This window comes from Daphnia magna, linkage group LG10 (genome assembly GCF_020631705.1).
Source record: "Daphnia magna isolate NIES linkage group LG10, ASM2063170v1.1, whole genome shotgun sequence".
Classification (NCBI taxonomy): Eukaryota; Metazoa; Arthropoda; class Branchiopoda; order Diplostraca; family Daphniidae; genus Daphnia; species Daphnia magna.
This window is the reverse complement of record NC_059191.1, coordinates 683068-708157: the sequence shown is the minus strand read 5'-3', so window position 1 is coordinate 708157 and position 25090 is coordinate 683068. Positions and strand designations below refer to the sequence as shown.

At 40.6% G+C, this 25090-nt stretch overlaps 2 protein-coding genes across 4 annotated transcripts; one reads left to right on the top strand and one right to left on the bottom strand.

Annotated features, from left to right (window-relative positions):
• Positions 1–924: 924 nt before the first annotated feature.
• Positions 925–2575, bottom strand: LOC116932585. Its single transcript, XM_032940362.2, has 3 exons — positions 2369–2575; positions 2214–2308; positions 925–2142 (listed from the first exon to the last, which is right to left on the bottom strand). The coding sequence occupies exons 1-3, from the start codon at positions 2433–2435 to the stop codon at positions 1093–1095; spliced, it is 1212 nt and encodes a 403-aa protein (XP_032796253.2). The 5' UTR covers positions 2436–2575; the 3' UTR covers positions 925–1092.
• Positions 2576–4690: 2115 nt separating this feature from the next.
• Positions 4691–25028, top strand: LOC116932561. 3 transcript variants are annotated; one of them, XM_045180372.1, is made up of 23 exons: positions 4691–5410; positions 11988–12038; positions 12527–12675; positions 13271–13324; positions 14291–14379; positions 14512–14581; positions 15032–15178; positions 15280–15489; positions 15568–15642; positions 15801–15973; positions 16049–16215; positions 16283–16446; positions 17050–17217; positions 17293–17488; positions 17558–17786; positions 17853–17934; positions 18008–18353; positions 18862–18961; positions 19850–20125; positions 20188–20842; positions 20905–21413; positions 22345–22509; positions 23394–25028. In XM_045180372.1, exons 1-23 carry the CDS (start codon positions 5338–5340, stop codon positions 23683–23685), a joined length of 4440 nt encoding a protein of 1479 aa, XP_045036307.1. In that variant the 5' UTR covers positions 4691–5337; the 3' UTR covers positions 23686–25028. The 3 variants fall into 3 exon arrangements, with proteins under 3 accessions (XP_045036307.1, XP_045036305.1, XP_045036306.1); XM_045180370.1 differs by having other exon boundaries at positions 15277–15489; positions 18862–19000; XM_045180371.1 differs by having other exon boundaries at positions 4692–5410; positions 18862–19000.
• Positions 25029–25090: the final 62 nt, after the last annotated feature.

Genomic DNA, 25090 nt, shown 5'->3' with positions numbered 1-25090 from the left:
TTGTAAGATGGCGCTAGTACCAGCCAAAAAGTGCAAAAAACTGCCCACGTTTTTTAGCATGGAGTTACCCATCTCCCCTTCTTTTTTTATATTACCTAAATCGTCATAGCAACGGGTTAAATTAGAAGCCATATTATTTCACCCAATGCCAACATATGCCGCTACTGTAACCAAAACATAGTTAATGGTCCAATCTGGTCTTGGCCGTCGCGACGGTAGGATGCGGTATTTTTATATCTTCCGTTAGGCTGGTGCCTGCACAATTTGTCTGTTTCTATACACATATTTTACGTAATGGATGTTACAACGGAGTAGGCGAATATTTTTAGTTAAAGATTGCTCTGCGGTAAAGATTGCTGCTCATGATACGGTTAAATCCGTGTTCGAGTCCAATAAGAAGCTTCTTAACTAGATATCGGAATTTTTTTTTCTATCCCTCTCCAACCGGTAGTGACACTCCTTTACCTCAAGGGGAAAGGGGGAAAGTTGAAGTGGGGTAGGTTGGTGTTACACCAGCCAACGCTTAGGGAAGGCACCGTAAATTAATCATTTCAAAGTGGATTTACTACCCATGATATCGTTTGCACCCCCATAAATTAGGTATGGTTAAATTCGCCTCATCAAGGCGCATCTTTCCATTTCAATTAACTAAAAGTTATGGATATAAGGAAACTGCCCAGCCATTCGCATAAATTTGGGTAATTCTTGAACCTTTCGCTATGAATATAACCTGATGTATTTCAATTGAGCACCTGTCTTTTTCTGGATTACCGAATTTACTTGGTTATGCACAATGTACTTTTATTTTTATCTATTCTTTTTTTCTACGTTGATGCATTTCTCTAAATTCCTTCTGTGTTGCTTTTTTTACGATTTCTTTTTCGTTTGTACGAAGATCCTTTTAAATTTTGCAAAAAAATAGTGTTTTCACTGAATACTTCAAGTTATATTTTATTCCAGTAAATGCAACCATCACCTTGTCTCATTAAAATCAAAGAAGATTATTAGTCAGAATTGAAAAGATTCATCATCTCCATGGGTACAATCCATTTTTAGATTGCACTTTACAACTATTTTTCAGCGAACTCTTTGTTATACCAAGAGATTCAAATTTCCCAGGTTGGGGGCATGAGCAACGACGTTGCTGAGCGATTCCACCGTGCAACAGAACATGTAACCTTTAGAGATTTCAAATCGGTTGGTCCACGTCATCCAGGTGAGTTGATTGCAAACGTCGGCACAGAAAACATCAGCTCCCGTGATTGTCGTTAAATGCGGATTGTTGATACCGATGACTGCAGTGGCAGTATTCGTAACTGGATCATGGACTACCTTCCAGAAGTATTTAGGAGCTGGAAGTAAATTATTGTTATTGGAATCTTTAGCCAGGTAGATTGGCTTTTGAATGCCATTAATATCGGCAAGCGTCAGAATTTCGTGAGTTCCCGTGTAAATCACCAAATCAAAACCCCGGCTGATGGCGAGATTACGGACTCCGAATTCCAGCGATTTCCAGTTGCCATTATTGAAGGATTGCCACTGCGGAGCAGCGTTGATGTAATAGTAAGTAGCATCCTGGCTTCCAGCGTCAATGAAATCGCCATCCGGAGACAAGTGACCACGGGCGAAAAAGTAACTTTTGCTAAGGTTAATGTACGTGGTGGCAAGCCCAGCAGAACCGACAATATTGGCCACGCTGATGTTTTGCCCAGTTTGGCTGTAGCCAGCGTCTACGTCAATGCCAACGTAAAAGCCTCCTTTACGGAAAGACGGACGTAAATTGGACTTATCATCGGCGGCAATATTAGCTCCAGAGATGGTGTTGATTGAATAGAGGGTATTGGCAGTGGATTTGATATGGCAAATGGTCATTTGGTTAATGAACCTTGTGCTTACTTGCCAACCGATTTCAATGTGTGTTCCACCAACAGAGCACGTTCCTGTTTCTTTGATTGTCTCCTTGACGACCGTTTTGCAGCCCAGTGATCCGTATTCCAAGTTTTGAGTGCCAATCAAAAGGGAAGAGCCGGCAGTGGCACATTTTCCTGAATTGATTTGCATGTTGGTAGCGGTGAGAACATTGCCATTGCCTTCACAGGCTACCGTGACTACTTGATTTTCAGTTAAGGTGATTATGCGGACCTAAGTGGGAAATAACGAGCCATTATCGTTAGTTATTATTGTAGGAAAAAAACAAAAACAAGTGCAATAACATTATTCTGCAGAGTCGGCTGGATGATTTTCCCAAAAGAATCAACGAGGTGAGGAGGATTTGCAGGCGAAGACGTGTCCAAATTGAAAGTGCAATCTATATAATTTGAAAATTTAATAAATTCATTTGCTTACATGTATTCACTGTTAGGCTTACCTGCAGAAGTAGACTCTGGCAGCAAAACAAGGGCAGTCACCAAGACCATAAAATGTAACAACTTCATTTTCTCAGACTTGAAAACGAACTAAGTTGCTTCAACGCCCAGCCAAAGTTTTTCTTATCTAGGAAATGCAAAGCCTAGAGACAAATTCACAAAGAAACAGAAAAGCACATGTTCAACCACCTATTCACACGTCTGTTCGACATGTGGTATTTTACATTTACAAAGGATGTGTGAGCAGCAGGTTGGTCATTTGTAGAGTAAGTTGTTTTGTCACAAGAAAAACCGCACGTGGATTTGTCATATTATTCTAGTTTGCCACTAAAGCCACTTGAATTATTACCACAAGCCACTGACAAGTCTAAAATTTATCGTTTACATAGCCACTGTGAAGTCCAATGTTTATCGTGTACATAGTTCTTAGATTTTTAAAAAGGGATGTGGGACCTTGGTCAATACCGGAAGCTCGCATTTCACATTCACAACAGACCACTTTTTCATGTTGTTTTCCGCTTGTGCAAATGTTTAGAGACCGCAGCTGTGGCACTCTTCGAACTTTACGATTTAGGTCGCACAAAAGCCAAAGCCTAGACATTTACACATGCCGGCCATTTTCTTGTTTTGTAAGTCGTTATTTAATTCAATCCCCCTAAAATGTATAGTATATTATTTAAAGATCCTGAAAGCATTCAGGAAAAATAAACAGTCTCCGTAAAGGATACAACAATAGGTACAAAAAAATCTAATAGCAAGTTACTGGAACTGTCTTGGCAAAGACTTTAATGAATTATAACCAATTAAAGAATATTACTATTATTTATTTATAAAAAGGAAAAAAATACAGATGCTACATTGTTTGTGTTCTAAATTTTAGTATCTTTTATGGAAAAGTGTGTGCAAGAGAATTGGATCGTCTTTACTTGAAGTCTTCGTTTGAATTTTGACTATTAGAACCGAAATATCCATTTGTCACTTTTGTCTGATAGATGTCACTCCATAGCAGACAAAATTAAATAACATTTCAAAAGCTTCTACTTTTTTTTTCATGATCTTTTCCATTTCGAAAACAGAAAGTCGAATTTTCTGTCTTTCATGTGGAGCTTAATAGAGCATCTGAAATTGAATTCAGCAAATGTCTTTAAAAAAAAAGAAGAAAAGGGGTAGAACCGATATAGCAGTACATAGCAGAATTCCGGTTTCATTTTATTCTCTTTTCCTTGTTGTCAGTTCTTGTTATATTGGCTCGCACGATATATAGGACTTGGTAGTTGGTACCCTCCTGGAACATATATATATTGGATGAGCCTCGTGATCTTTTGTTGCTAGCGGAGGCCTGTAGAGGACGAGGCTCTTGATTTCCCATGCGGCCTAAATGATATCCTTTTTTTGGGTTGGGTGAAGCAGCTCACACCTAACCAACTCTCTTTTTTTCTGCTTTATTGATTGTAATGGTAACCTCTTCTTATCTCTGTGGGGGAGGGATTTTGTAATTGTTTAAATAAAATGCCAGGAAAGTTCTAAAACCATTTTAAAATGAAGCGAATATTGCGTCATTTATAAGATTCTGTAACCGGTTTTGCCACGAGAGCCAAAAATCTCTTGAATTCAAGAAGAATGAAAGAAAAACATCATCGATTTAGAAATAAAAGCGATTGATACGGAACTGGACAAGTTCCAAGGCCATTTGAGGCTCGCCAAAATGTATACACAATTGATTTTTCTATAAATAAAAGTCGACAATAAAAATAAACAAAGTTATCTTTGTTCATTTATAACTGTCTCTTGACTTTTTGTTATAAACACAGGACCACGACGGCTCTACCGAGTGTCGTCTGAAATTTCATTCTTTAGTTAGGGTTTAAAAATTGCATAATGCCAAGTTACAAATACAATATACATTTGTATTTGAATTTGCAGGAAAGGCAACATTTTAAAAATTACATGCAATTTTTCAAAAATCCCAATCCCATTCCACAAAGCCCTTTTCTAAAACTTGAAAATCCGAAAAATTGGGAAAATCCCCCTTAAGTGGCAGAACTGCCTATGCTTCACTTCTTGTTCGTTTAATCGTTTCCCAAAAAGAACAAAACAGTTGAGGAAAAAAATAACGCCATATATCAATAAAATGGCTTAGGTGCACCATCATCGGGATATCATTGCCCAGAACAGTAGGCGTGGCTTATGGGCGACAGCACATGCGCGAGCGAGCGTTTTCTATTGATCGCGTGGCTCTCTATCTATAATACAGCATAGCCACACTTTGTTCCCGCCCCCTAACTTTTTGTTTCACGTTCGCCCTCACTCACTTTCTTTCGTTTTTTTGCTCAGCACATTTCGCCCAGCACCGTCGAGTGCCGACGAGACACTGAACTGCGTGAAGCCAGGACAGAGGGGTGTTCCAAACTTTCCAGTTTTCGAATACCGCAGACGTGAGTGTGTGTTTGTGTGCATTGTTTCGCTACGAAAACGTCATCGGTGTTTTACAGCTTCCCTTCGTACTAAAACGTTCTAAATTTCTAGAAAGATTCTTTTTTTGATTGGAACGTGTTTCATCTCTGACGACCGCTGCAGTGATTTCGTGTAAGTGTTCAATTCTTGCTCCTCTACGCACACAGTTTGGAATTCTTTATTTTGTAAAAAGTGACTTTGTGTGGCAGTCGTATTGGTGCCAAAGTGTGCTCCAACGTAATAATTCCACAGTCGTAAATCCCGCCATTTTCAACTTATTCTGCTGAAAAACATTCTGTGCATGTGCGAGTGATAAAACGCAATTTCAGCAGAGCAGTCCAGGAAACAAGAGTACTTTTTTGGGAGGAAGGGAGAGAAAATAATAAGTTTTCCCTTTTTCTTTTTTCTTTTTTTCAACCTTTGCCCCCTCTTTTATTTTACAACGCCCTCTAAAAAAAAGTGCCCGTCGACGCCATCGTAATAATCCAAGGGGAGGGTTGAAAAGGGGGGCCATGAGATGACAAAAATGTCGCGGATATTGCCACTGCTTCTGTTCGTCTTCCTCGTCAACGGACAAATCCCCAAAAGAGGTAGGCAATTCTTTTCTGCATAATTCAAAGACGAAAAATAGTGATCAATACCATGTTCAACCTCCAATTGCATTGATCGGTTTGGTGGCTTCATTTTTAACCTGTGGGCAAGTGGATGTAACAATCGTGTAGCTCAAACGTAAACAGCCAAAAGGTAAAATTCGAGGTAGAACTAGTGGGGTGCCATGGCAGAGTAATGGTGGACGTCAGAGAAGAAGTATGGAATATATACGAGTCGATCAATACCGTACAGCAGCAGCGCAATCCATACTATTCTCTCTCTCTCTCTTTCCTCCCTCTTTTCATTCCAATTCTCTCTTCTTCTGCTTCCATCTCTTGCATTTAGAACCGCGTTAGAAATGATACGGAAATTTTTTCTTCGTTTCTGACGAACGCTTCGCTCAGCTTTTTTTTTTTTAAATGTATAGTCGTCGTGAACCTTTTAGTTTACCTTGTTTGTTGTTTTTTTTTTGAGTAAAAGGGACTACCTTTTTTTAAAAGATATTTATTTTCATTTTTTCAAGTATTTTGCTTTTGAAACCGCCTCTCAAATTTGATGTAGACATTTCTCTTGATGCCCCCCCCCCTCACACACAAAAAAATGTAATGGACGCAGTTGACTTGAAGAAATGGTGCGTTGACTACGCAAAAATGTACGTCTGCAACAGCAATTTTTTGATGCCCCTCGTTTTTTGTTGTTGTCAATCTTCAATAATTCAGTTATATTCTTTTATTTTTTCTTCCCTTCGTCTGTGTGTGTGCGTGTCCCGGTCAGCTGGATCAATCACGATAGAGAAAACAATTTTTTTTTTCTTTTTCCTACCGTGTGCGACCCTTTTATCAATCGAACATATTTGTACACACAGCAGATGGAGAAAAGGGATTTTTTTTTCCCCTTGTTATTATTGGTCGACAAATCGTATTAGGTTTCCTTCTGTGGGTTTTCAGAAAGGGACACGTCCATTTTCAAGATGGATGACTCATCAGGCTCGCTATACCTCAGAGGAGTCTGTATGTAACCTTTTATTGTGTGTATTGACACAAACGAATCCAAATAGAGATGGATTGGTGACGCCAAATCTCTCTTCTAATTCAATTTGACACTTTTTCTTTTTTCTTTTTGACTTGGCCGGGTTGAATCAGTAGTATACCGCCATCAGTGATTATTTTTACTAACGTTATAGTTTGTGTAAGGACGGAAACCCCAGCAAAATTCCTGGAGCTGATTCAGCCGTTCCGGTTAATCAGTCACGAGATTTGATGCAGTTTCACGTCACAGGGTCGTCTATTTTTGATTTGAGTGTAGAAGAAAAAAAAAAAAAACCATTAACAGCAATGTGGCAATGGTGTGGCGCGAAATTCAAACAACACTCGGGAAAATGCGCTAAAAACTATTATTAGAATACAGCCTTTAAGGGAGAGAGGGATGTATCATAAAGTCCTTTCAGTAGAATGTGGTGGAAATGTTTAGGGTTGCGTAGGACGCGGGAAAAATAGGTTGCGTGATGATGTCGACGATGTCACTCGTTACGAAGGGAAAAGGTGGCGCTTGAATAATGAATAATCGATACAACGAGAATTTGAATGTGTGTGCTGATGACAGATTGAGTTTGACGACGCTCGACTGATCGGATAAAACGTCTAAACGAACGTGCTTGCTTGTCGTAGCGCCTCTAGCTACCCCTTTGTTACACTCGACTGATTTCCACCTCCAACACATTTTGGCAGATGTGCCTCTAGGTCGTAAATTGAAAATCATCCACGATTCGAATAACTTTTTCGTGACAGGGTTGCCGTATCAAATGACCCTATAAACGTGAGTGGATCAATCTTGCACGACTGACGTAATTGTGGGGAAACTAACACACAAAAAAAAAGGTAGAATCTTTTTAAAAGGGAAAATTATCAATTCTTATATTTAGACAAAAACAAACAAACAAACAAAAAAAAAAGAACAAGGGTGGGACTTGGATGCGGAATGCGTGACAAGGAGGATTGACTGATGTGTTCGCATTTACGAGAGAAAAGAGACAATGCCATGAGAGAAATTCAATTCGAGAAACATCACAAGTCACTCAAACGTAAAGGAATGTCTTTTCTCTCTCCTCCCGAAAACGCTGGGATTCTTATTCCGGCTGGCTTGCAGTTGTTTCCGGAGCTTATTCGGCTCTCGTGATCTCTTTTTGTTGCTATACACACAGGATACGGGGCCTTTTTAGTTTTCTTTTCTAACAATATTACTTAAATACGACCAGACTATGCCGCATCCTATAAATAGAAATACTATAACATATCGCTTTGGAGTTGGGAAATGTTGTGGGAAGGAAATCCCCCTTTAAAAAAAAAAAAGAGAGAGATAGAAACGAAAAAAGAAAAAAAAAAGCAATTTTCGTTTCTTAATTTATTGCAAGCCATCAAGCGCGCCCTCTCGCTGCTGCTTTAAAAAAAAATCTTATCAACCAGAACGACTGAGCTGTTCCGCATCACGTTTCACGATGCGTTCCTATTTCCCTCGTTCCCTTAAAAATAACAAATAAAAAATCCTAAATGTAAACATGTTCATTTAAGTTAAAATTTTTTTTTGAATTTCCCGCCAATTTTGTTGATGCGGCTTTTCCGTCCTGTCGCCGAAGTGAAAAATAAAGAGAGAGAGACTCGATTGCTATAGATTTCTATCTGTCGCTTATAGGCTCCTTACATTCGCTTTGGTGAACGTGAAAAAAGAGGAAATGTCTGTGTGTGTGTGTGTGTGAAGGGAACGAAGGGCACACAGCACAGTCGTCGCAGGTTTTGAGGGAGGCTGAATCGATCGGACGGCGCTGTTGCGAAGGGGAGAGAACGTTGCCGCCCCTCACGAAATGTCGTGCCGAATGCGCGGTGCCGTACATCACGAAGGGGCTCTCTGTATTAGTAGAAGAGGAACAGCTGCCATCTAAGTTTGTGAAGAGAATTGCGCCGGGGTGACGATCAATCCGTTCACAGTTTCCTTTTCTCTTCTCTCTTCTCTCTCTTTTTTTAATGGGATACGATACGCCCCGTTTTTTTGTTTGTTTTTTTCCATCGCTTTTTCAATTGACAACGATAGTGTCCGGCATGCAGCGCCAGCAAATCGCTAGCGCATGAAAATTAAAGAAAAGGAGCTCTTAAAAAATGAATAAGTTTGACTTTGTCGCCACTTATGAAACTTAAATTGAAAAGGAAAATTCGCATTTTTGAATAATGAATTGTAAACTCTATTTGAAGAGGCGTCGAATTATTTCTTTTATTTTGATACCCGCTAAAGGTTTATTGATTTTCCAAGTCATTTGAATGCAGCCAATTTTACCAATCACTTTCATTCTGCACTTAATTCCTTAGTGGATCGAACCACTTAAAAATGTTTTTCTTTCGTTGTGCTGTAAATACTGAAAGCAAACGCTAAGGCCAAACGTGAAATCCATTTTCAAGTTTAAAAAACAATCAAACCAAAAACAAAAGAACTTTTCACTCTAGTTGCATTTAGATCCCACAGGACACCGACTCCCTTTGCCAAACCCCATCGATTCATTTCAGCCAATTGAAAAATGGCGAATTTTCAAGGGACGTGTCGAGGGATTGCGGTAATAAATGAATGACGCAATCGTCTAGCTTTCAATGTTGCACGCGCTGTTGTCTACCGGAGGGCGCAGGTACACATGCCTGTGGCCGGAGATTGTATCGTGTTCCTTTTGGCTATGTAGCCGTTGTAACATGATGCTGGAGCGATCAATCCACCAGTGCACTTTTATATCTTTTTTACGTATGTACGTACACGCACGCCCCGTTGGTTTGCCCTTATCCTCCTGACATAGCGAGCCCCCCCCCTCACTCCGAAATGCTGTGTGCATATGTAATCAGATTCTGGGCTGATGGCTTCTTTTGTTTTTTTTTTGTTTTTTTTTTTATGATGCACAAACTCGATGCGTCTAGGGCACTTCCACCTAATTCTGAGCAGAGTCGAGGCGTTTTGCTGGCCCTGTGTGCATTCGTATTGATGAGGGGATGTGGTGATCGTTGCCAAATGATTGAGCCAATGCCATTTGGGAGTTCGATGAATAATTGTTGTATCAAAAGTTAAAAGTTTGATTTGATTTGATGAGCTTAATGTAGCATCGTGTAATGCACCTGGCCAGGTTGTCATGGCAACATGACATGTCGGCGTCTATCAGCTGGTCGTGAATGGCACGTCGTGTTTTGACTAGCCAATTTCTACCAAAGAATAGTCATATAATGCCGAGCTTGTTTTCCATGTTGTTTGACTTCCAATCTTCCATCGCCTTGTGAAAATGGGATCTAACGAAGTATCTCTCGATTACCTGCGTTGGCGTCTGATGGACGCAAATATTGAATTGAAATAAAGCTGCACAAGTACTTTGCAAACGTGCAAAAACGAATGGCGCGGGGTTAGAATGAAGGATCGGAGCGCACACACACCGGAAGCTTTTACGAACAATGGAGGACGGGGCAAGCTCAGTAATAAATGAGCGGTAAAGAGAGCCATCCTTCCGGCCAAAACGACCAAAATATTAGATTATGATTGGAGATGGTTGCGAGTGCAGACGACTGATGGAGCCAACTTTTCAAAAGTTTAAGCAAATCAATTAATGTGTGTTGCCCATGGGAAGGGTGAACTTTACAGCAGGGGGGGGGGGGTAAGATAATCGTCCGCGTGATCACGAAACGTCCAGAATTTTTTTTTTTTGATTCTCTTGCGTTAATTTGAGGTGTAGTACTGTTCTTTGACGGAATATAGGGTTACGTGATGAAGGTGTTTGAATTTCCCGCCGCCAGCTGGCTAGAAATCGATACTGGAAGATAGGGTGCCATTTCCGCAGTGATGTTTGTCGTTGGCGCAACCACAAACTTGAGTTAGAATGAACCTGTTTCCCCCCTTTCATTATCTTAATTCTAAATTACACTTGTGCTACCTTTTTTTTTTAAAAAGCAATTTATGATCAACTAATCAATTCGTATGCCTTTATAACTGAAAACTACAGCTCGGAACTTTAAATTTCCTGTGTTAGTTTACGAATTGAATTTACCATTAAAAAGGGTTTTCTAGCCGGAACCTAGATTGCAGTAAAAAAATAATCAAATTAACTAAAGAGAAAAAAGAGCCTAAAAATTAATCGTAAAATGCAGTCTGAATCGGAATTTCCTCTTGTCGTAACAATTTTTGGCACAACGGCTGCAGACGCCGAGTTCAATCACCCTTTTGCAACGTAACATAATAATGTAGCAGCTCTTAACATCGTGAATCTGTCTGAAAACAGGAAAATCGTAATACTGAATCGACAAAATGCGCCGCCATACCTAACGTATGCCATGTGATATTGCATATCGTCAAATGGCACTACACACATCCTTAATAGCGAAAATACCCTACATATCGAAGCAGGCCTATATTGTATGAGCTTCAACCAGCTAGCAATCAACTCTTTTTTTCTTCTTCTTCTTCTTCTTCCGCTTTTTGCTTCCGCTTTCTTTTTGGGCAAGACATAAAAATTCTTAAGATACGCGGAGAAGACGACCGGCAGGGGGGTTATAAAAGATATGCGTGCGTTGCATATAGGCTGAACATTTCTTTCGTGTGTCGTGTTATTATTGGCACTAGGCCCAGGTAGATTTTTTTTTTAACGTTTACATAATACCCTCCTACGTAATTCCTTTTCTAGTACAGCTTTTATTGCATTTCGATCTATTGGCTTTTGTTGTTGTCATTTTTTATTTTATTTTTTTTTTTTTTTCAAAGTAAAAAGCAGTTAAAGTTTTTCTGCTCGTCGGGTTCTCTTTTTTTTTCTTCATTTCCTTTTTTTTTGCTGTTCTGCATTTAAACGTATGTTTATGTATGTGTAAACATGAAATAGGCCTCGTGTGTGTGTAGACGAGCACATGGATTCAATGGGTCGTTAACGACGATGCGTCGGTTGGCCGACGATGTGTCTCTCCAGTAACTCGTCGCAAGAAATCCTTTTGCTTAATTTCCCTTGATAAAAAAAAAAAAAAAAAAATGCTGGCAAAAAATATTTCTTTTCATAGAAACAGACTTTTGGTGTGTTTCTTGGCATGGAGCGACCTTTTAGTCCCATTCTTTTCACGATAGCAAGAAGAAGTGAACTCGTCACGAGAGAGAGAGAAAAAAAGGGTCCTCTCTTCATCCTGTTCCGTCCCGTAGAGAAAGAAAAAAAAAAAATGGGCGACGCTGGTCCATTACCCTTTAGCTTCGGTTCGCCCGTTCTATAAAGAAGACGATCGATTCGAGTTGTTCGTCGTCATTGTGATGCTCTCGTCTATAATCACGGGGACTCGGGAGCCTGTCAACTTTTTTTTTTGTTCTTTTTCTTCTTTCCTTTTTTTTTTTGTTGAAAATCAAACACAATGACGATGGAATATTTGGATCCGTGTTCCAGCATCCCAGTTGAATGACGTCTCTCCACTCGAGAACAATTAAAATTTTTGTTTTTCGTTTGAAGGTTGTGTGACGTATATGATCATTAACGCAGTGTCTATTGGTGTACTTGGAAACGGTGTCAAACTGATTGTTGTTTTCATTTGGCAGATTCGTCGGACACGTTGGACGATTCCTTTTGGACCGAGGAGACATCAGTCGGTAAGAAGTTTGACCTATTTCGTCATGTTGTGCCGCTAGAATCATTGATCGAAACTGTTTGCAGCTATTGAGCAAACACACGGTATATCTATACAGACCCCCCGGAAAAACTCTCAAGTGAACAATTTGAGATGTACACACACACACACACAACAAAGAGAGAGATGAGTGAGGCTTCAGCTAATAAATATATAGGAATCACGAGAACGGGGGGGGGGGAAATAAAAAGAGAGGCTCATTAAGATGCTGGTCGATTTTCTGGGGAAGAGGAAAAATAAGTTTCCGGCACGAGCTGAAGCCCAATTAAGCATTCCAGTAGCGTCAACTTTCCAACTCGCTTTTCTCGTTTATGTGACTACACCCTATTCTGTAGACACTAGCTATTTTTCCGTTAATTTATTTAATTTTTTTTTTCATTTCTAAATAATTATGTTGAATAGACGTAAAAAGATGATATCGTCAAACTAAATTATTATTTTAAAAAATAGGTGATGTGGAGAAGTTGCTCAAGGAGCACCGGGAGAATCAGGACCTGGTGCGATCGATAGGTGGCAGTCATTACCAAATCGTCTTCCCCGTTCAATTGAGACATCGTGAAAAGATGGGCATTTCTACACGTGAAATCGGTGCCGCCAAGGTATTGAATAACATTTATTTATTTTTTTTTTTGTTTTTCCTATTTTGTTTATTTTCCGTGTGTTGATGTACACGTCATTTAATTGATAGCCTAACCGTCAAAACTTAAAAGAACAAATGATGAATGCTGAAATTCAATTTGAAATTCCCGCCAAGTTTTATCACGATCAAATAGATCCGATGAAGTTCGTGTCGTCGTGGATTTCGTGTCAAAATAACAAACACGAAAGACATCGGTTAAATATTTTGTTTGTTTTTTTTCCCGTTTACTTCTCGTGGGATCTTTATCGATCGAGCCGCGGTATATCCGTCATCGAATCGGATGTAATGCGGACGAGATATTAGACACGGCTCAATTGTTGTTGATGTGTTATATAGAAACTAGTTTATTGGGTTATTATTTCTTCAAGCGAAACTGCGGGGAAGAAAAAAAAAATGGCGACCCTGTGTATCGATTATCACAACATTTCTACCCCCCCATCTTTTTTTTTTATGTATATATATTTTTTGTTTGTGTGTGTGTTTGCGTTTGCGTCATGCTGTCCGACACACACCGAAAACACACCTTTCTTTTATATTTATACTTGATTGGGCAGACTATGGAGCGACCGTCTGAATCTAGCAGGATGAATGAACGCTACAGCACTCAGGTAGAAATAATATCCTATCAAGCCCTAAAACTGAAAACATTTCAAACTAAATCACTTCCTTCCCCTTCTTTTAACAAGAATTTTCGTTGAGAAAAACACACATTTTGTTTTGTTTTGTTTGGTGTGTTATTTTTCAAGACACACACACACACGCAGACCGCTTTGTCTTGATAATGATGCATGCGACCTTTTCGGCAGCGAGCGGATCCCTTTTCGGCATTTATCTCAATCGATAACAAAACACGGGCATGTATATCTGTGGCATCCAAACTTGGCACTCGTATCCTTTTGATTTATTTTGCTGTGCTGCACAATTTCGTCCGTTTCTTTTTCTCTCCTTCGCTTACTGCAGTGCGGTTCTAAACTGGCCCTGTTCGATATCTCGGATGCCGACCTTTTCGTCCCCCCCCCATCAACCTATGGGGAAGAAGTTTGCCTGTTTTTTTTATCGATCGATATTATAGAGGCGCTGCTTTGCTTTTCTGTGGTCCGTTATTTTTGATTGATTTGCAATGTTTTGATTTCTTTTTTGATTCTGAGCCAAAACAATAACAACTGTATATATATTACACGCGAGATATTTGCACGAGCTATGATGATGGATAACGACCTGCTTGACGGATGGAACCCCTTCGTACCGAAATAGAAAAACATTTCTTTGGCTTTTTTTTTGTTTACAAGGGTCTCCATTGAACTTCCCTATTCTGTATATTTATAAATTTTTTTTCTCTTTTTCATTTCAATATTTACCTGAAATATTCGTCACTGTTGGCTGCAGTCTGTCCGTTTCCTATTTATTATTATTATTTATTTATTTTTTTTTAAAATTGAAATCAAGAGCCGAAAATCATAGTGTGGATAATTGGAATTTCTTTAAAAGTGATTTTATCCGCCTATCAAACATGAGGGAATAAAACTAAATTGTTTTTTTTTTTTGTCTTTTTGTCTGTTTACGTTTCTTTCCAGCAGCAACAGACGGGCAAACATTACCACCGAACGTCGCTGCTAATCAAAGCCTTCAGCCACAAGTTCCGACTCGACTTGGAATTGAACTCGTAAGTTTGAGATGTTTGTTTGATGTGTAGGAACTTTCTCTAAACGAAATAATATTTGCATATCTACCTGGGCATGTAAATTGCACATCTATGATGTATACGTTATTATTCTACGTGTTTGATGCTTTGCAGGCAGCTGTTGGCGCCCAACTTGATCCAAAAGCATTTTCTGCCCGGCGGAGTTGAGCAGTTCTCCAAACAGGTAAATGATGCAATTGCTCTACAATTTAATGCGCGTAAACAATTAACCCCTTTATAATGAAAAGCCAAAAATTATATTTGCATGGCCGGTTGACACTTTAATTTCATATTATGTCTTGGGAATTTCAGTGGGAGGGGGGGGGGATAAAAGAAAGAACCCACAATAATTTTGTGGGTTGGTAATAGAATGGTAGGCAATTGCGGTTAAAGGATGGCAAAGGTCTGTGTAAAATAACGGTTCGTTAAACTCAATTGAGGAAATTGGGGCACAGCGTTTCGGGGTGCGTATTTTACCCGCAATTTCTGGATTGCTGTTTCTCTACTTTTTTTTTTTCATGTCGACACGACGTAATCAAACAATTCAACCCCTAGCGGTGGAATTTGAAAAAAAAAGAAGTGAACCGTAATTTTCTAATTAACTTTATCTTTTACTTTAAAAAAAAAAATAAAGGAAATTGAACACTGCTATTACCATGGGACTGTCAAGGACTACCCCGGTGCTGTGGCTGCCTTCCGGACGTGCAGCGGAGTCAGCGGAATAATCCACATTGGCAACGAGACGTTTGTCATCCATCCGTTTTACGGTGGCGATTTATCGGTATCTAGTAGCGCGCTCTAATGGGGGAAAAGGACACTAGTTAGTGTTAACTGCCTTTCTCTTTTATTTGTTTGTCTGTTTGTTTGTTATTTCTGGAGCAGCGGAAACACCCTCACGTCATTTTCGAAGCACGCACAAAAGTGAAGCAAATGTGCGCCAACACGGGAATGTTGGAATGGGGACTGCGCTCCGGAAACTATCGCGGAGGTAAAAATCAGAAGAATTCGCCGAAATCCAACGAGCGACAAAAGAGAGACGTCCGTGAAGTCACGAAATACGTAGAAACTGCCCTCGTTCTTGACAAAGCCATGGTACGACTCAGCTTAAAGCAATTCAATTGATTCTGTTCATTTATTCGCGTTTGTTTGTTTGGTTTTTTAAAAATTTAGTTTGAAAAGCGAAATGGTAGCCGAAGAATCGAAGTCGTTCAGGACGCTATTCAAATAGCTAATATCGCTGATTTGGTAAGTTATATTTAATTTGATTTCGTTATTATCGAGTAAATTTCCTCTTTTGGATATTGACCGAATTTCTTTGAACTGAAATCGAGGAAGGAAAAATTGCATTTTGTTTTTTGTTTGGTTTAAATATGAAATTGCACAAATACTTGACATTCGTCTAGTATTTCCGCACGCTTAATACACGCGTCTCGGTCGTGTATATTGAAACGTGGGCGAGCGAGAATCAAGCGCTCATCGACCGATCACAGGACATTCACCGCGCGCTGCTCAACTTTAACGATTACATTTCGCGCAAACATTACAACTTCGAAAAGGACACCACTCAACTTCTCTCGTAATGTCTTCGAGCACATTGATTTGCGTCTTGTTGCACGTCATTAACTCATTCTTACGTCATCCTGTGAACAAGTGGCGAGACGTTTGCGGGCGTCTCCGGCATGGCAGCACCTGACACGATTTGCACGGTTAAATCGGTTGGACTGAGCGTCGATATCAATCCGTACGAGCCTCACCTGGTGGCAGGTACAATGGCTCATATGATTGGCCACAATATCGGAATGGGTCACGACGATGGACGTAAGCATTTCTCCCTATCCTAATTTTCTACTCTTATTTTTTCTTAAATGTAATTTTTGTCGCTAAGGTGACGAATGCCACTGCGGAGATTGGCATGGCTGCATCATGTCGCACTCCATTATGGGCTTGGATAACGTCCAGCCGTACAAATTTTCCGAGTGCAGCCTCTCCGACTATATCGACACGCTCCGCATTGGTCACGGCCTCTGCCTCTTTAACCGACCCAATCAGGTACGTTACTAACGTCAGCATTTTGGCTGCGTTCATATATTACCGCATTAGACGGGTGATGGAAGAAAAACAAGCTTTCGTGTTATCAATCGATTTACACACCGGCTATTATGCCGCTAGTAATTGAAAATGTCTAAAGGTTGTTGCTCTGCCAGTCTGTAGGGGAGACGACGTCCCTAAAACATGTATGGGCGACTAGCAAAAAAAAAAGAAAAAAAAGGGGGGGCCTCGTGGCATCAGCTTAAGGCTTCTCTCATCAGTAAACTTTGGGTAGTCCAATATACGAACTAACTTGATCCCGTACCAATTCCTCAACAAACGGAGGAAAGAAAAAAGATGGATGGCGGCCTCGTATCATCAAGGGGGGATGTGGAGGGGAGGGAATGGCCTTGTCTCCTTTGATAACTGACGAGAGAATTGGAAGGAGGTACACATAGGAGTAGAATCCCCTAAAGATGTTGTGTCGATCGATTGCAATCAGCTGACGACAGTAGAAATAGAGCCAACACAACGTATTGATCTTGCAAGATGTCGCTACGGATTTTGCCAACAAAATGATATTCAGTTTTTTATCTTTTATTTTTGCTTTTCGGTTTTCAACAGCTGGGAGATTTTCGCACGTGCGGTAACGGGGTTGTTGAGGTTGGCGAAGAGTGCGATTGTGGAACAATCGAGGAGTGTCACGAATCTGATCCGTGCTGTGATCCCATCACGTGCAAATTGACAGCCGAAGCGGAATGCGCTTCCGGGCCGTGCTGTGACGATTGCAAAGTACCAAGATAAAAGAATTCTGCTAAATAATTTGAATTAACTACATTTTTTTTTGTTGTGTTTTTCGAATGTTAGTTGCGTCCTAAAGGCTATCTCTGCCGAGATGCTACCAATGAATGCGATTTGCCGGAAATTTGTGACGGACGTTCGGGCCAGTGTCCGTTAGACATTTTTAAGAAAAATGGCAACCAGTGCGAAATCAATAAAGGCTACTGTTTTAACGGTGTGTGTCCCACATTGGACAGCCAATGCCGACTCATATGGGGCGATGGTAAAACTTGTTATTATTATTATTGAGCTATTTTCAAAAATTGCGTTTTCAATTGATTGAAAAATTCAGGTGGACTGTCGGCTGATCGCAAATGTTTTGAGCAATTTAATTCGCAAGGATCGATTAATGGCCATTGCGGATTGGATTCACAAAACAATTATATTCGTTGCGATGCAGAGCATGTCATGTGTGGCTCTCTTCAATGCCAAATGGGCACACGTTACCCGATCGTGGCCGGAATGGATCAAATGTATTCGAGGACTGTGGTTTCCATGGCCGGTCGTGAATTTGAGTGCAAGTAAGTCGAATCCTCCGTCCCTTTAATTGATTGGTTTGATTATTACATAATTATTTTACGATTTAGAATCACGAGTGGGACTGTTGCAGCAGCTGATTTGCCTGACCTAGGGATCGTGCGGGACGGAACGCCCTGCGGAAACAATTTGGTCCGTCCTTAAAAATAAAAAAAATTAAATAATAATAAATTTTTAAGACACGGCTTATGTTAATTTTCGATAGATTTGCATGAACAAGACGTGCAGCAGCATCTATCCTTACATTGACCGGTCGAAATGCCCGAGCAACAATGTAGCGCTGGATTGCTCCGGTCACGGCGTCTGCTCTAATGTCAATTCATGTTTTTGCGACGCTGGATGGACGGGTCACGATTGCTCTACCCAAACGAATGACAGTTACATTCGTAGTGGCCATTCTGGTGACAAATCTGGATTGGGAGCTGCGGAAGCATCGGAACGAGACGCTTCACACGCCGGCGCCTTAGGCACTGGTGCTCCTCCGCCGTTGAATGGCGTCACCACCCTGAAACCGGAAGCGCAAACGAGCAACAGCAAAACCACCTCTTACGGTATACCCATTCGATCGTGAAGCGCATCACCTTTCATTTCTATTTCAAAATTTAAATTTAGACTTCAAATTCTCTTTGTCGGGCATCGAGTAGACATCTTGTCAAGTTCAATTTCTTTTCGATTTTAGCTGGGAAAATTTCTGGCAGTAGAGTGGGCACTGATGAAGGTGTTAGCTCACTCACGATGGCACTCTCTGTCTTTCTTGTGGTTAAGGCAGGCCTCCTTTTCATAGCCCTAGTGGCCATTCTGTACAGGTATACAAACAACTCCCATCAAGGGGGAAATGTTGTCTGCCTGCTGACGAATGAAGCCCTCCCCCCTGTTGTTTTTTTCTAATCAACCCATCTGGTTATGAATTGTATTCAATCAGAATTAGTTGTTACTAACGGTTATGGTGTTGGCTAGACTAATTCATCTAAAAAATACTAACTCTTTTTGGTCGTGCTGGGGAAATGAATCGGATTATGTTTGGATGCTGGACTTAAAAACAAACGACGGGCGCTGCAGTAGACCGCAGTGGTCACAGCACGGTGTTTATGGTGGTGATGCTGGTCTCGGTAGTAGGGGGCGTATTTATCGTCTTTGCCCTAATGGCCCTCTGCTACAGGTCAGTGGTGGTACACAGAAACCTCTCCCTTTGCCTCAGGTTAGTCGAGTCTTTTCATTATGTCGCTCGTCGTGATGGTCCCAAAAAAAAGAAAAAAAGAAATCGAAAAAAACAAACAGCTTCTGTTGTGTCTTGACGCTCGCTTTTCTCCTTTGATGCCCTTGTTAATATCACCGCAATTGAAACAAAAAAAGATTTGATTTTTTAAAAAAGAATTTGAAATCTCTTTAAACTGCTCTATATTCAAACACGCAATCCCTTTGCTCGATTAGCCAACTCGCATCCCAGTTTATTTCATTTGATTTTTTATAGTTTATCTTCCTTTTCTTTTCTTTTTTTTTTAAATTTTAAAAAAGAAACTTACGACGGATGTGATATGATCATCCGGAATGAGTAGTAGACTCTTCTGCAAACGGATTGAATATTCCTTTTTTACACAACATTTTTCAAAAGTCTTATCAGATTTATAATTGTTTTATCAAATTGATATGAGCAACAAACACTGGACAAAATAAGAGGGAACATTTTGAGAGGGCTCTTCGCATCCTCATTTTCCTGTCCTTCTTCTTCTTGTGTGTGTTTTTTTGTTTTTGTTTTTTTCCATCCATCTTTCCACTTTCTGTTTGGCTTTTATTGGCTGTGCTCACCTATAACTCAATCCTTCTTTAACAGCTTTAAAACTCAGTGTGGCTTGCGGCTTCTATTTCCCCCGTAATTCCCCGCTTGTTGGTATTTTAATTTTCCAAAGAAATTTTCCATTCAAACATTTTCTAATGTTTGTTTGTTTTTTTTCTCTTTTAACAACCAAATCTTTTCATGGTGATTTTGGTTCCTCTGGATCTTTTTTTTTTCTTTTCATAAAAAAAAACAAAAAAAACAAAAAAACAGAAGGAAGAGTACCATGCCGAAATACGACCCACCGTATCTGAAACGACCGTTAGTCAACCCATCAGGACAAATGATGACGTTGCCGAAACCTCCTGGTAGCGGTGGAGGTAATCCTGGCGGAGGAGCGGGTCCTTCAGGAATGGGTGGAGCTCCTGGACCGTCTGGCATTAGCAATGCAACGGCCAATCATCACCACACGACGTCCATGTCAACAGATGCTCTCTCTTTAGAAGCGGGGGCCAAAGGCATCTCTTTCGGCACGATGCCTTCGTACAAGTAAATTCTGAATAATTCGATTGATTCATTGAAATAATTAAAATCTGCTCTCATATGTTTAGCAATCGATTTCCTGGGCCCGGGAACGCTCAGCTCCAACAGCATCAACATCATCATCATCAACAGCAACAGCAGCAACATATTGTCCAGCACATGAAACAACGCCAGCATCCGCACATGGATGGAATCAGTTCAGCGTCGCACAGCCACGTCAACAGTCCCAATTCCACACCTGCTCATCATGGCATCAGCAATCACATTATGCAAGCGTCTGCTAGTGAGGATGAAACCCTCCAGTCTGGTGAAGATGAAGGGACGGCCTTCTTGGACGGAATGCCGCAATCCAACAATTTGTCCGGCTCCGGGATCAACAAGCAACCGGAGAAGGGCATTCTCAAGAAATCCGGTGGAGGGGTGTACGGCTCGGTTGGTGCAGGCGGAGGAATCAGCTCATCCCAGCAGCAGCTGGCCGGTGGAGGCGGACATGGTCCGTTGTTGACTTTGCCCCTCGGTCGGATGAACAGCGGTTCGTCGATGATGATGAACAAGGAGAAATGGAGCGAAGAGTCGCAGTCGGACAATCAAGAAGTCATGTCCGTTTTACTGTCACCAGATGGCGGTAGTAGCCGAATAAGCGACCGGCTGGGTGCGTCCAGCCTTTCAGACGTTGAGCGCACTCTGAAGAGCCTCAACGGCTATCACGAAGACATCCTTCAAGTAAATGCGAAACAAATGTTTCGATTGGCTAATCTTTTTCGTTAATGATGGAATTTCCACAGGCTCTTCGGAGTGCGGCGGCCAGCCAGCGAAGTGCCAGCACGGCCAGTTTGTCGGATGAGTTGCGGAAGTCATTTGCGGAATCGTACGCAGATTACTTCCCTCCGCCAGACTACCTGTCGATGCGAAGCCTCAACAATCACGACAAACACGGTGGTGTTGGCGGTCGTGGGGGCGTCATGGGGCCGGGCAGCAGTGTCAGTAGCACTAGCGAGAGATTGCCCGGATTGGCCAGCCCTCTGCCTGGCGGAGGTCCGCTAGGCGTTGGCGCACATGGCGGAGGTGACAGCGGTGACGAAGGCGACCTGGTGCCGCCCTGTGGACCGATTCGCATCCGCAACCTGGAGGACCTCATCCGTCAGCTGGAACGGCACAGCGCGCGTCACACTAGTCCGAACGGTTCGGAGGACATCCGCATGTCTGAAACGGAAGCGGATCGCCATTACCGGCTCATGGAGGCCGCAGCCGGAGGCGGTGTCCCCGGTTTAGGAGCTTCTGATTCCCAATCAGGGTCCGTCTTATTCAACAAAATTTAAAAATTGAAATATCCATTAATTCGTAAATTAGGGTAAATCGTTCTGGCAAAAAAAAAAAAATCCTTGAAGGATACTTTTATACTTTTTTTTTTTTTAACCCAATACTATTTTACCAACATTTTTTCATACGTAACAAAATTAATCGCCATATTCCTCTCTTTTTCTCTGTCTCTCTCTCTATCTCTCTCTACCTCTCTTTTCTATTATTCCAACACTCCATTTTTCGACATAGACACATTCCACTTAATCTAGTAGTTCCTTTTAGGGATCATTTACCACTATAGAATCTCGAAAAACATTTCATTCTGATCGAAGAGAAGCTCTGTAGATTTTTTCTAAAAATGGAAGTGATACTTGGGCTGCGAAATTACAATAAAATTCAATCTAGCAAAACAAACGACAAAGAAATTAACCAAAAGAACCGCAAAGGGAAATTCGTTTTTTTTTTATTTGGTTTCAGGGTCTTTAAAAAAAAAAAGGGGGTGGGATCTTTAAATCGATGATGGATATCTTAATTTCAAACAAACAAAATTTACTTGGATTACGTACGCAACATCACCGCCATTTTACGTTAAACTAGCGATTGCTGCTGCTCTCTATTCGATTTTCGATTGCTCAATTCATTTTTGGGTCTTGGATTTTTTTTTAATTATTATTATTATGTAATCACACATTGCTTGGTACACAAAATTCGTTTTGTCTTACACCTTATTTATTTGTTTCTATTTTCTTTCCTTTTTCTCTTATATTCATTTTTTGGGCAACCCGTTTGTTTTCCTAAATCGCTTGATTTGTCTACCGGAACGAACACGCACGAAACTGACGAACCCAACAACAACAACAACAAATCCTGCACATAAAAAAAAAAAATAAAATAAAAAATAAAAACGAAACAAACGTGTATAGTAGCGACGCCTTGCGATTTGTCTACGGCCGTTATCGACAGCCGACTTCCGTGCCGGGCATCAGCCTTTACGAAACTACCAGCAACGAGAACAATCACGACCACGACGACATCAAACACGGTGGACATGGCAGCGGTGATCCGGGTGACTCCGACGAAAGTGACAGGTAAATATGAATATTTGATAATCATTCAATTGGACAGCAACATGACATGCACATCGACCACTGCCTTTTACATCTTGGATTTTGTTCCTTTTTTTTTTTTTCTTTGGCACGGCACTGATTTTATTTAAATGATAACAACTGACTTGATAGACTATAGCGTATGTTAATTATCATAGCAGTGATGACGTGCTTGTGATGCCTAACTAGCTATTTGAATTTTTTTTTTTTTTTGCTTTCTTGCTGGCCAATCATGTTTGTTTTTGTTTGTTTTTTTAATTGGAGAGCTATTTTTTGCAACTGTTTTTCTTTCTTCTTTCTCTCTCAATTATTTGATGCAGGTGTTTTGGCCTGTACTGAATACCCAACAAACCAAAAAAAAAAACAAGTTTACTCACACAAACAGTTGACTGCTCTATCCTCTCTGTCTCTCAAGTTATACATATAGGACTTGCATACACCAAGTTCACACTCTCACACACACACACACTGACACTCAAAAATACTACTACCACTACCACTACTACTACTTCTCCCGCTGTGCTGTGCGTGTGCGTGCGTGAAACGGTCTTGATCTGTTAATTTAAAAAAAAACCCCACTAACTAGGTGAGAGATTGATTCAACCGGAAACGTTAAAGCTTGTTTACTTCGAGCCTGCTGGGTAAATTTCAGTTCGGCTTAACATGCGGGAGACGGATTTTAATGCCTCATTTAAAAAAACATTAGAAATTCTCATTTTTATACCGACGCCATTCCTACCTTACATTTCTGCCATTTTCTTGTACAAATTCCGCCCAAACGTCAGCATTGCATTTTGATTTAAAAAGAAAGAAAAAAAAAGAGAGAGACCGGACAAACGAAAAACAATTTGTGTTTTGCGCTGCAGTGACGTCGTGCTAGGAGCGGATCAGGAGCGGCTGTTTATCGACGATCCATTGCTGCTGAGTCGTGGAGGTCCCGAAGAACTCGGCTACGGACCGCCCTTGTCTCCGTCCGGCAACTCGGAAGAGTCTTACACTGTCGATGACGGGACAACAACTGTGTCGTCTTCTTATCCGTCGGGTTCCCGTTCAGCCGTTAGCGCTGATGAATCTCATCGAGTGGCTGCAGCAGCCGTTGAAGCTATTGCCGCATCTCCTCACATTCGACCAGCCAAATTTCCCGAATACAAACACTAAATGAATGTGTGTGATGTGTATGGAAACAAAACAAGTGCGTAACGTTCTAGCCACCGTATCGTGTAACTCGCTCCCCGTCAGAACAAACAAACATAGAAATGTGCGTGTGCGTGTGGACTCGATAATTTTGTATTGCTCACACATAATTGCGGCCACATTTTCAATTTCATTTCGTGAATTTTCCCTCTCCCGTCAACCGTGTGCTCGTGTATTATTCTGCGTACAAATGACGGATGATCGGGTAATGAACTCGATCATCCCAGAGATGAAGAAAACCGGTTTCATTCTTTTTCAGACTGCTACTACATTTACATCCACACTGATTGATTAAATATTGCATATGCTTCCAATTTTGACGGTCCGCATGTTTGGATTCGTTTGGATTTCTTAGTATTGTATTTATACTCTTTCAGAAGTGACAAATTTCCAGTTGTCTAAAGAAAGAGAAAAAAAAATTAGATCGTCGTCGTCGTTTGTTCTAATTACATATACATAATTTATATATATAAGAGCGTGGATGTGAAGCAGTGCGTAATCGTTTGATTAAGGTTTAAATAGTTATGCCTAAGAAATTGTAGAGAGATTATCCTCCAGTTCCACTTTATTTTGTTCCTTTTTGCACCATTTGACTCTTTACTTTCACGAAATTTACATGAGAAAAGCTAATCAGACTAATTCTTTTCGAGTAATGTACGCGTTACTTATTAAGATAACTTTTGCCGTTCATTTCCTCGTCGATTCTTTTCACAGCTGATATTCTGACGGATCCCGTATGATAACATGTGTTGATTCATTATTTTCCCCATCAATCATTGTGGACTATTAATTTTGTTTTGTCATTTTCCATCTCTCGTTCTCTTTTTCATCATCGATGCTCATTTGTTTGTACGTTTTTGGCTAGTTCTCGCTTGCCCAAACACTTGGCAAATTTTCAAGGCGAATGAAGCCAAAACGGAACTGACAAGAAGACAAGAAAAGTATGGTAATATTAAGTGCTTATGTTTTATCACAGCATTTATTAAGAAATGTTTCAGCCCTGCCCTATCTTAGCCTCGCCGATTTTTGTTTTCTAAAAAATTACGCTCGAGTGAATGAAATTCTCCTCAGACCCTGACCGTTCAGTTTCGAATTGAAAATTTAAGTAAAATGCAAAGTATTAAAAAGTATACCGAGTAAACAACAACAACAAATTACCAGCTGCTGGTATCTACATCTCAATATTGTTATAGTTGAATGTGTCTCTGTATACGGTGTGTGTCAGCTGTCAAATTGAGACGATGATAAGACATAACGATGATAAACTGACGACTGATCCAATAATAAAAAACAAACAAAAGACAAAATTTGCTGTTAATTGAAAAGAAAGTGTGATGTGCCTGTCATTCAAGGCTTCACCTTACAACTA

What these genes read in the sequence shown, in the direction of transcription:
- LOC116932561 (XM_045180370.1), top strand. Translation starts at nt 5,338, where the DNA reads ATGACAAAAATGTCGCGGATATTGCCACTGCTTCTGTTCGTCTTCCTC. An exon ending in TAGCTAATATCGCTGATTTG is followed by an intron (nt 15,643 to 15,800) that starts GTAAGTTATATT and finishes ACATTCGTCTAG; the next exon opens with TATTTCCGCACGCTTAATAC. An exon ending in CAGCAAAACCACCTCTTACG is followed by an intron (nt 18,354 to 18,861) that starts GTATACCCATTC and finishes CGGGCGCTGCAG; the next exon opens with TAGACCGCAGTGGTCACAGC.
- LOC116932585 (XM_032940362.2), bottom strand. Translation starts at nt 2,435, where the DNA reads ATGAAGTTGTTACATTTTATGGTCTTGGTGACTGCCCTTGTTTTGCTG. An exon ending in GCCAGAGTCTACTTCTGCAG is followed by an intron (nt 2,309 to 2,368) that starts GTAAGCCTAACA and finishes CAAATTATATAG; the next exon opens with ATTGCACTTTCAATTTGGAC. An exon ending in AGCCGACTCTGCAGAATAAT is followed by an intron (nt 2,143 to 2,213) that starts GTTATTGCACTT and finishes TTTCCCACTTAG; the next exon opens with GTCCGCATAATCACCTTAAC.